A 12,625-nucleotide genomic window follows, 5' to 3' on the forward strand; every position below is an offset into this window, starting at 1 on the left:
ATCAAACTCAAAAACTCAAAACTCAACTCAATTTTGATTCACTCAAGGAATCAACAAGGAAACCAAGCTAATCAAGATTTGGAAATCCAAATTTTTGGTACTCAAGCTAATCAAAATTTTTGGTAAGAAAATCAATATTGCAGCATTCATGAAAAGCCAATATCACAACTTTTATAGAGATTCAACTATAATAATTTAGGGAGGAGTATTATTGCATTTATAGAAACTCAAACTATGATTGTAGCTTGGAAATCTGTCATCAATCACTTTGGAGAATTAGAATTCATATTCTCAAATCTTGATCCAGCTAAATTTCCTTATCAATCACTAGAGCCTCAAAATTCTCAAATCAATCAAAGAAAAAAGAGAATTAAATTCTCAAATGTTGATTAGCTTGGTTTCCTCGTCAATCACTTGAGAGAATCAGAATTCAAGTTTTGAAATTTTCGAGTTTGACTTTTGAATTCTTGAATTGATTTTTGAATTTTTCAAATATTGATCCAGTTCAGTTTCCTAATCAACAAGAACATTCAATTCCAGAGCAAATAACAAGCAGCATCTATAAGCATTTCTCAATCTGACAAGATGAATGCTCAGTTCTCACTCAGATATGATAGCCAATATGGTGAAGCAGGAAAGAACAAGAGAACAAACATGGTGAAAAGACAACTAACTCCAGCTAAATGAGTGGCAACAAAGGCGCTCAGCTCCAGAAGTTATACAACTGAAGGCATAAGCTATATAAAACAGCAGCTTTAAAGAAACAACCGAACAAAAACTCTATCCACGGTAAGCCAGCAAACAAAAATAGGGGCAGATACCCAAGTTTACAACAATAAAACATACATACATCAATATGTTACGAATAAACGATTAGAAGCCCCTATAACACTAATGATCTAAAGTGAACCATAAGGCAAAAGATCTTTGAAGAACAAATTTACTTGATGGACTAGCACAGGCCACATTGGTCTATTCACCACGCAAGCATCCAATTCATTCACACTTATGATCCAAAATCAACCACAAGGCAAAAGATCTTTGAAGAATATATTACTTGATGATGAACTTGCAGCCACATTGGTCTACTCACCACGTAACCATCCAATTCATTTGTAAGTACAGAAGAACGATGACTGATAAATCCAAGCTTGAAAAAGGAGCTCTCCTGTCTCCAGACATTCAATTCCAAAGCAAATAACAACAAGCATCTACGGTAAGCATTTCTCAATCTCATGAGACAAGGATGACAGTTCAGTCCTCACTTAATATAGCAAACTCATTAAATAAAAACCACCAATCAGCAAGAAACAAGATTGTCACAAGGATCCTGAAACAACCATTTCGTTATGGTATGATGAACTGATGCTGCACCCTTGAACTGATGCGCGCTTTGCTGCCCTGTACCCCAACATGGTGTATCATAAGCAGCAATTTGGGTTTGTAACCAGTTCGAGAACTCCCTCCAGTAACTGAGATAAATCAACATCCGGGCAAAGATTGTGCAGAGGCTAAAGCAGACAGACTTGCCCCTGACTCACTGCAATGCCGAAGGTATGACTGTCGACTGGATGACCCAGCAAGATAGCTTGGAGATGCATTACTCGAACTAGGAATGTAAATGGATGTGAATCTTGAATGGATGGGTGAAGATGAAGGAAAACCCATGGAGTGTGGGGAGACTATATGAGAAGAGCGAGATCTATGAGATGAAGCATTTCTAAGGTCAGCAGAGCTTCTGCTTATACTGATAGCTGGTGAGTGATTATAGGTACTACGTGGGTAAGGAATACGAGGAGGAATAGAAAGGAATGGAGTTTGAGAAGTTGATTCTGACCGAGAAGGTGTGGAAACTATTTGTATATTTGAAGATGGAGATGATGCCACGGATGAATGAAATGATGATAATGCAGCAGTGGAAGGAGTCGCCGCACCAGAAGAGAGTAATGGGGTGCACTCAGATGCTGGAAGATTGGCTATGCCTGCTTGGGCATCTTGCTTGCAAACAGGGCAGAATGATCTCCAGGTGGTGAGCCAGGAATCAACACAAACTGCATGGAACTCTGCACAAAAATTCAACAAAGAGTATGGAGTAAAAGTATAGAATAAAATACTAGCAAACTAATTGAAAGGCAACAAACTACTAGCAAATTTTTAATCAGCCAGGTGTCTTTCAGAAAACCAAATCTTATTCAACAAAGAATGCAAGAAATAAAAGTGGCCTTTAGCCATGCATAAAGTTGTGCAACTACTCCAAATATGCTTTGCACAATTATTATTCCCAAATCCCAAACCACCTCCAGGTTAAAAAAAAAAAAAAAAGAAGAAGAAAAGAAAAGAGAGCCAAAAAAAATAAAACTTGTAAAAAAAATGCTAATAAAAAAAGCTAGCAACTCTATTATTTAAATATTGATCTAAATTTTAAATAAACAAGTCGATGTGCCATTGACTGCCATTAGCCCAAATTTCATGTGGAATAATTGTTTTAACCCATGAAGTTTCATATGTGCAATTTGTGCTTGTCCTGTCAGAAGTATGTTACAGAGATGCAGCAAGGTTCTGGCGTTGGAGCTACCAAGGTATATCCAGTCCCATTTGATTACAAAAGAGCCTGATATTAATTTCATTTTCCAAATAAATGAGGATCATGCATTCCCTGTTAAGCTTAAAAAAAATCATCTAAAGCGAAATAAAGGGCATGTTTATTTTTTTTAAATAAAATGGCATATCCTAAGACAACAAAAGGTATCATTTGGCAATTAAGTGTGGTCTTTTGAGTGTTAGATGTGGGATCACTTGGGTATTGTGATGGAACAGTGCCCCAGTCCACTGGCAAGATGGGGGCATTTAGCTTAAAAATTAGGCCACTTTGATACTATGTTGGATAACTGAAGGGGAAAACAAGGAGTCTTAGAGAACAAGTATTATGTTGACATAAGCAAACTTAAGTGTTAATCATATCCAACCACATTAACATTGGCGAACATGTCCACTGATTTTAATAGGTAAATTTTGTGGAATCCCTGTCATGGTGACACCTTGCATGGAGAGCAGAATTAGTGCATTACCATTCCCGTTTCAAGTGACTGGACAGCAGAGGCATATTTAGTGTTTTTGTGTTCTCTTTTTCATTACAAACTTATTGTTCTGATACATAAAAAATGCGTTGAACTGTAAAGCCTCCAAAATATGCACAAGCTAGTAGCAAAAAATAGTATATGCCAAATTGGTTTAAGTATAACTATAGGAAGAAAAATCAATTTTAAGGATGCCAACTAGCTCAGTCAGTGAAGTCACTGGGTTTTGGAGACCTGGTTACCAACCCACCTTGGTTAAAACCCATCTACTCATGCCAATGCACCATGATTCCAAAATTTATTCCCTTGAACTGAAGGGAGCCAACTAATAAACATGCAAGAAAGAATAAAACTTATATGACATCTATGATGTGGAAACATCTAGAAAGTGTATGCATAAGGTATCATATCTATGCATATAAGCACACTTATATGTAGTCACATTCCTATAACAGTACCCCATCAGCAATTAGTTCTTGGATCTGTAAAGAAAAAAATGACTAAATAATGAGCTTAATAGCAAGTCATTATATTTTAAATATGTTTTCTTTCTAATACTGCACTAATACTCTCTAGAGTGAGCCAGAATACCATATTTTTATGCTGTGGCTGAGCTAGAATAATGAGTTCCAGAGCAGTCAAAATACCAACATATAACCCCAAATGATAGGGTCCAAAGCATACTCAAGCTAGAAATCCAAAATTCAAGATTTATCAAAGCTATTCATAAAACATATATACATCTCAAATTCTAAAACAAGTATGCCCATTCAATAAAAGTTTTGTAAATACATGAACATAATATTTGGTCATAAAAATTATATTTCCAGTTTACAATTTTGTTTTCCATTTAAAAGACAAGTTCATAAAACTCATGAATTGCAAGTTACTTAATGTATAATTGTTTTGATATCCATATTTAATCAAAGTAAATAAATGAAAAAACTAGGAAAGGCAAATCATTACTTACCTTACAAGCATACTTAGCAGATAAATCTAATGAACTTTGAAAATTTCCTTCAAAATCTAATCCAAAAATATATCATGTCAAAATATAACCATGATAAATTCTAAAATAGATAAGGAGAGTTGGAGGAAAGACAAGGCTTTTCCATAGATGGTAGTGTTTGGTGGCCTAGATTAGTCTAGTCTAGGTAATTCAACGGATCAAATCGTGAAACAAGTCCAATCAGGGTAAAGATAGTAGGACAAAAGTTGTCAATGGTGGGTCCAATGATGCCTGACAAAGATCGAGGTGGAGGCCAAGTAGATGGGAGTCATAAAAACATCATATCAAAATCCACTACGAAGATCGACCAAGGGGAATGGAGAGAGAAAGTGAGAGGAAGGGAACCTCCCTAGGATCCACCCAGATGTTTAGAGAGAGAAAGATAGAGAGAGAGCAAGAGAAAGAGTGAAAAATAGAGAGGAAAAAGGGTCTTCGTGGCCTTTTTTGGGAAAGAGGACGATGGGGTGGGAGGTGGTGGTCTAGTGGTGGTGGCGGTCCATGCTTGCCAAAGGATTGATGATAGGTGGTGATGATGACACCAGGTGACAGTGAAAATAGAGGAGAGCCATAACAAGGATTTTGATGATGGTGGCTGCACAATCGAGCCTCAGCTTTCTTGTCGGTGGTTAGGGTTTCAACATCAACCAAAAGATGTCAAGGAGAGAGATTGTTGGAGACCCACAAGGGTTGTTATTACAAAATAGGGGAGATGGGTGGATATGGAAATAAGGATTGAATTAGTAGTGGAAACCAAGCAATTCTTGGAGCGTTATAAATTGGTAGATGGGGGGTATGCCGGATAACGTAGGAGAGGCGGTGATGATGAGGTGAGGGCTCTAATACTTCGTCTCCAACAAGGTTTCAGGCCAAATTGGCAAGATAGAGACAGTGGAATGGCAAGGAATGTCCCCAAAGAGAAGAGAGGAAGGGGAGGTGCTCGACAATGGTGCATCTCAAGGGCGGGGGACTGGTTTAATAGAGGTAGGAGGCTAGGGTTTTCCTAGCCTCCAGTGAAGTCAAGGTAGTGGGAGTCCATCTCCTCCTTTGACTCGAACATAGAAGAGTTGATTTGGAACTCAGTTTAGGAAATCATGGCTCTATGGGTTATTTCAGTCACTAGGCTGGGTCTCATAATACTAAAACCTCATTATTGACAAGGAAAATCAATTTTTTTTTTGCCAAGCAGACTTAGGTATCTTATGCTAGGATCCTCTCTTGCCCAGTTTGTTTTAGCAAGAATAATGGTCCAAATTCATAAAAGGTCTCATCATTCACTTCAAATTGAGACTTAGTCTTCAAATGACACAAACTTCAACAAATCAATTGGCAAATGATGACATATAGATGGATAAGCTTCAGTTTAATGCTAAGGGGAAAAAACCATCGAGTTTTTCTTTTTCTTTTTCTCTGATTCACATTGTATACTCCAATATTGTCATGTCACCTCGAAATTATTGCTGCTACAGCCTTTTATGTTGTCTGGTTCAAAACCATTAGTATCATATTTCAAAAAATTGAAAAACAATCGATATCGTATCAATCGGTCTGGTCCAGCCAATATGCACCAATATGTCTGGTTCGCATTGGAATGGCCATTTCAGTATCCTAGCACCCCTATTGGTGCTGGTTTTACACCAAAACAGCAACATACATACATACATACACATATGTGTATATACATAGACATGCCAGTCATACTGTCACATATTGGTGGTTTTGGAAACCATGAACTCTCTAATTCTAACAATTCTCTGATAATTTCAAATCTAATGGTTCAGGAGTACTCTCTGCAATCTACAAAGCTCATATATCCCCATGATATTCTTATTTTATTTATTTTATTTTCTTAAGTGTGCATTACAAATGCCAGAATTGCTACTACAATGCAATAAAAAAAATATGCACTTGTTGGTTGGTGCAATTTATCTATCAATCAATAAAGGAATTCATGTAAGAAAAAAAATCATTTAAAACATGTTTTTAAGGCTTAAGCAACTTAAATCTTGATAAAATATGATGGTGATAAAATATGTCTACTTAAGAATACGAGATAGAATCATTACCAAAGCAGCTCTACATAGAAGGGCAGTCTAGTGCATAAAGCTCCATCATTGCAGGGTCAGAGAGGGTCAGATATACACAAGGCATTACCAACACATACAGAGAACTTATTTCTATTTTTTGAAAATGTGACCTCTAAGTCATAATGGAGCAACCTTACCATGGCACCAAGGCTCTTTTAACAGTCATATATACAAAATTCTGATAAAAATCCCAAACATCAAAAATCTACTTAGATTCGAAGGACTCATGCAAGTAAAATAATTTTCCATGAGTGATGTTGAACAGGCTCAAATGGTGAACAAATATTTTGCATAGATGCACTACATTGTTTTCAATTCCTACAAACTATCCATCATATGAATATGTTTAGGATGCATAAAAGGTGTTGTTCTTGGTCAAAAATTATGATGCCTGGTTATGCCATGACTACCATGTTGCACATATTTAAGGCTAACCTTTTAGTCACTTGGCACAGTAAGCAAAGACAATTAGCCTTCTTGCTAAATGAAGTATGAGCAAAAATAAAGTTGATTTTGTTATGGATAAGAGACATACTGTGACGGCATGGCAATATTCTAAGCTTCTCTCCAACTCTGTAGTCTTCTAGGCAGATAGCACACGTCGATGAAGTGCAATTATCTTCCAAAACAGACGTAAATATGAGACTTGGCATTGCCTTGACCAGTCGACTGCTCATCCCATGAAACTCTCGGACATTAGGAATGGTAGGCTGTTCACGCCTTATGCGGTGTCTGCGCACAAAAAAGCATGTAGCCAGAACAGCAGACATGGCGAGGAGTGATATGAAGGAAATAGCCATAATTGACCATGCTGAACTTTCAAAGTTTGGTATTATCCAGAATTCCACGTCTGTATGACCTGCATATTTCTTCAGTATCCCGCCTGAGGCCTTAGAGACAAACACAGCATTTATATGAATGCCACCTGGAGTTCCTGCCACTGTATAACTTCAATTTTTAGCTAATGAATTTATTATTAAGAAAAGAGTGACTATAAAATGCAACTAGCCAGGTCATGTGGAATTGCATCAGAGATAAGGTAATATCCTTAAGAGGCTAGGAGTGAGAAAATGCATAGCAGGAATATGATATAATGACCTAAAAGATTCAGTTCTTTGATTTTGATGTGCAAGTTAAATATTGTCAAAAATTATAAAAAGAGGATCATCAGGTCTGGTCATGCCATATGAGAACTACATATTACATGCAATAACTATTTTGTACTAATATCATTATGTAGCCATTGGCATTTTTGGAAGGATTGAGCTATGCTGGAAACCAGGAAAAGTGGGCTGCAAAAGTCTTTAGGACAAACAAACAGTGTGAAGCTAAGGGAAATTTGCACAATCAGAAAGTTAATGCATAGCAAATCAAATGAAAAATAGTTTGCAATTTTACAATTGTAGTATAGTGACATATCCAAGAAAATAAGGATTACAGCTAAAATAGTTCAAATTCATATCCATATAGATGAATGGTACCGATAGTTTTTAACTGGTCCCAAAAAAAAAAAAAAAAAGCAAATCTAAATGAAACATAGTTTGCGATTTTACGATTGTAATATGCTGGCATATCCAAGAAAATAAGGATTACAGCTAACATAGTGCATATTCATATCCATATAGATGAATGGTAGCGATAGTTTTTAAGTGGTTCAAAAAAAAAAAAAAAAGAAGAAACCAATAGGAAATGTTCTCTTTTTAAAATATGTGCAAAATTAAAAGACCGTGGTTCCCTGTCAATAATCTTATTTTCCTATTTATTGTCAAAGATAGCTTTAAGTACTTCCCAAGTCAAACTTCAAAGAACACAAAACTTGAACAGGCTTTTATAAAATTACTTGGTTGTGTAAAACAAATGGTTTTATCAAGTTCCAGGACAACATCAACTTGAAAGTCTTTTCCTTTTTGTGCTAACCCTTGTCAATTCCAACACTCTTACACATTAAATTAAGTGGAAATTAAAACAAATATTAACCAAAAAGACTTATTACTCATCCTACCATGTCAACATCAGTTCTATAGACAACACTTTGTAATCGGTTCCAACATTCCAAAATGGAAATTGTCATTATTTTCCTTAGAACCCCCATTCAAATCCTTTTTGCTCTCTACCTCTTTTCTTAAATCCTTTGACTTGATTCAATACCATTTTAACAGTTAAGCATTTTTTGGCATTGTTATATCCTTTTTCCTTTTTCAGAAATGCAGTGGGAATGCCAACTGCTGGGTTCAAATATAAACTTCTCCAAATATCACATGCACTGAGGAAAGGAGTGCCAACAAAAGGGCCCAGGTCCTGTTGGCACTAAATCATCCCATTTAATCTAGAACTGTAATTCAAGTATTTTGAATCAATAGTCAACCATAAAAATAACTAAGCTGGAAATTTTTCTAATTAATCCTTTGAATACTTCAACATAAGAAGCTCGTTATTAAAGTTATCTCACATTTTTCCCTGCATAAACATAATATCAGTTGCTATGCAGTAAAACACATCCCCAGATTTGATCATGGGAATGTTTTGTGCAGAAATTTAAGACTTATCTAAATTCAAGCACTAAAGCACCTCAACTAGAAGCTACAACTACAACCTCTAAAATAGCCAATATAGGGTCAGATATTTAATTCACGAGCATCAGCATATAATGTCTTCCAGGATAACTGAATTAGTGAAGGGAACCCATATTAAAAAAAAGGCATAGAGAAAATGTGCTTGTTGACAGTTTAGTTAATTCAAATATCTGTCAAATTTTTTACTTCTACAAATCCCAAAAACTAGATAGAAGAGGCTTCTTCATAAACAAAAAACACAGCCACTCAATGGACAGAATATATATATATATATATATATATATATAATATATATATATATATATGTAACAAGGGTCTGATCTGCAACTCATTTGCTAATTGCTAAAAAGTCTTGTCAAGCAACCATGTGATAAGCACAGGCCCAGAACATTGACAGCAAGTACTTCACAAAGCAAACTAGAAATTTATTTTAACTTTATTTTATAAATTTTCCGGATACATAAGTTACATTCAAGTAAATATCCCGACATTAATTTAAAATCTTGTCCATGAATCTACCTTTTCAAGAAAGGCCTATTATTTAAGTCAATTTTCCACATTGAAGTACCATATAGATGCTGATCTGGGCCTGCTCCAGGGCCGTTCCATGATATTTTGCTTTCCAATCTTTTTGGTTGTATTCATACTAGGCTTATATGAATGCTCTATCTTATCAAAAAAAAAAAAAAGTACCATATAGATAGTTGATGAAATTGCAGGAGCATTGTAACCAAGAAAACCATAACATTAATGGAACAACTAAAGGTCTAGCCTAATCCTGCTAATAAAAAAAAAAAGTTTCATCCAAAAATAACTTATCCAGTTTCAAGTATATACTAGATATATAACACAGAAACTTCCGGTAAACATCTAGTAGAGCTACTCGAGTACTTAAAAGCATCACCTCCCTACTTGACATCTGGATATGCTCCACATACTAAGCTCAGAAAACTTACTTTCAAATTCTAAAGTACTGCTGAACTTTGAAGAAGACAGGCCTTAACATTAGATTAAAAAAGAAGTACCCATCAGCCAATCGCCAATTCATGAATAAGTCCCAGCAAAATTTAATCAGAAAACAAGACACTAGTTTGAGATAAGTGTAATAGTGAAGAATATTCTACCTACTTTAAAAGGGAAAGATGATCAATTTATTAGCATGCATATAATTACATTTAAAGATACAAGAAGCAATTTAGAGAAAACTTCAATGTTGTCAGGCATTCTGAATTTATGATTCTAACATAGAGAAAGGGATGATCCTTTGGGTCATAGCTACATAAAAATGAATAAATATAATTAAAAGCTTTTGAAGTTAGAAACATTGTGACTAAAGCAAGAAAATTTACTTGAAATCAAGGGCCACTATCTTCATTGTCATATACAATAGCAGCCTTGAATCCAGCATTTTGTGCATGTCGAACTTTATCATCAAATGTGCACCCTCCTCTTATGATCAACACAAATGGAGGATTTGGCCCTTCTTCAACTTTATTTGTCAATAGAGTGCAGGCATCTTGAGGCTCAGCAAGATATAATACACCACATTCACCAGATCCTTTTATTGCCGGTGCTGGGAAAATAGAATGAAAACATGACTAGGGGACCTCATTAGTTACCATATACAAACATACTGAAAATGATTTCAGAAAAAATGTTGTTGATGCTCAAAAAGAATTGCATGATGGTCAGGTGAAAATTATGCACATGTATTTAACCATCAAAAACATGAAAACACCATTAACCGTACTCATCTATGCATTATAACTATCACACATTTGCCATTAAACAAGCTTTTTGGCTAAAACCTTTTTAATGTTGCAGACTTCCCTTTTCACAAACATAAGGATACTGAATTTGACTTCAACAACTCATAAAATTTGTTACAGTGATGAAATTCATGGAAGATCTTATTGGCACCTCTTTTATAATATGCTTGTTGACTTTGGCAAGATAAAATAAGGACAAATATCCAAACCAGGAGCATTTTTCTTTTCAAAATTAAAAATGTTACCTTGGTTTCACTGACACAACTTCTTTTCAAAACACCTTCAACTTTCTCCATGTGCTATAGAAAAATCAACCCTCCAGTTTAGGGCACTAATCCCTATTTCCCTATATAGGTTGCTAAAGTTCTCCACAAGTTCCCAGCAATCTTCTTTCTCCATATATAATGTTCCATGAACCTACAGGATTTGCATATTTCCTTCTTCTTGCATATTTCATGGTGATATCTCACATTTGAACCTGTTGCTGAGTGATCTCTATTTCTCAGCTATTTTCTCCATTTAGAACCATTTATTGCACTTGAAGTCTTCAATAAAAGCAGTGACTTTTATAAAAGTAATGACTACCATAGTAATGACTTTCAAATTTCCTCTACTATATTAATCTTGTAAAACTTGAAAGTCTTCCATGACTTGTTGATATCTTTGATCCATTGCTCTGATCACTCTCTCCAACCAAATTCTGAGTGCCTCCAAAACATATTCAAATTTTTAACCAATGACATCACTCAGTGTCTAAGCCACCCCCATTGCTCAATTTTGTTGCTTCGGGTTAATATGTTGTTTGACATTTTCCACCAATCCTAAAGGTTTTGCATCTTATTTTTTCACTTCTAAAATTCTGCATGATCCAACAAAGCTCCTAAAGCATCCCTTTTGATCAGCCAATGTGAAAGAGGCTTCCACCTTGAGGACTTCTCTGATAAAGTTTAGGACTATCTGCATTAACATCTGCTATGATTACTCAGTTATTCTTAGTTGATTTTTTAACCAATTTGCATAGGTTGCAGCTTGTGGTTTTGCTTTACTTTTTTAATGAACAATAGAAGTTTCAACATTAGATTACTTTTAGCAACATGAACATACTCCCCTTTAAGAATCAAGTCTTGCAAACTTTCTTATCAACACAATCTTTCACATTCAACATGGCATAGACCCTATGCTTCATCTTGTATCCAATCAAGAAATTCTACGTATAAAAAATCAACTATGTGCTAATTAAAAACTAGTATCAAACAACACAAAAACCAGGCAATAGAATGATATTATTTCACTCAAGATTTGAAGTTATCAGAATTAGTATCTAAAGTCATATAAAAAGGTTCTACTTCTCACCAAAAGTTGCCTCGACATCTTCGAATGACAATGACACGTTCCTCCCAATCAGCACCACGTTCGCATCTGCAAACCGAACCAGCAGACAAAGAAGAGTGCCAATAAATAGCACACTTCCCCCGGAATTCAGCAACCCCATCTCAACGAGCTCACAGAAAACACTTCTATTTAACACTGGATTTACCACCCTATACTGCTAATCACTCCAAAATACAACCTTTATTTCATCAAACGGCAACGACCCACCACCCATTCAGATTCTGCAAATCCCAGGCATCTTCACAAACGAATCAATAAATAAAACCGATAAAAATAATAATAACTTTTCGAAACGCGTGGATGATATTAAGAGAGCAAAATCAAAATTTTGGGGGCAAATCCAATCGTTATCGCATTTTGAGAAAGACAAATCGAAAGAGAGAGATCAGATAAGGGGAAAAAGAGAACCTGAGGTGTCCGGATGAAGAGAAGAACCCTAGGGACTACGAGAATAGAAACATCGGCTTCCATGAGCGAGAAAGAGGAGATCGAGGGGGAGAGCGCTGGTGCACGTTAAGGAAAGCGGCGGAACAAGCTGGCAGGGGAACTCGAGGGGACCTGGATCTCTCCTCGCGGCTTCGAGCCTATCCGCCAGGCGCCCCTAGAATTCTCTAATTATTATTTAATTAATTCGATTAATTGCACGAAATTGGAGATGAAATAGGAGAAAAAACTAAATATGGACAAATTAATACTGGCAAGTGGATGGATGGTGGGATAT

At 35.8% G+C, this 12,625-nt stretch overlaps 1 protein-coding gene across 1 annotated transcript; it reads right to left on the reverse strand.

Moving 5' to 3' along the window:
- Positions 1-790: 790 nt before the first annotated feature.
- On the reverse strand, positions 791-12,625 carry LOC105036608 (receptor homology region, transmembrane domain- and RING domain-containing protein 1). Its single transcript, XM_010912363.4, is given in 6 exon segments — positions 791-2,063; positions 6,706-7,110; positions 10,093-10,104; positions 10,107-10,316; positions 11,866-12,125; positions 12,313-12,625. Coding segments are annotated over 5 exon segments (1,347 nt in total). The 5' UTR covers positions 12,005-12,125; positions 12,313-12,625; the 3' UTR covers positions 791-1,482.

This window comes from Elaeis guineensis, chromosome 1, assembly GCF_000442705.2.
Source record: "Elaeis guineensis isolate ETL-2024a chromosome 1, EG11, whole genome shotgun sequence".
Lineage (NCBI taxonomy): Eukaryota > Viridiplantae > Streptophyta > Magnoliopsida > Arecales > Arecaceae > Elaeis > Elaeis guineensis.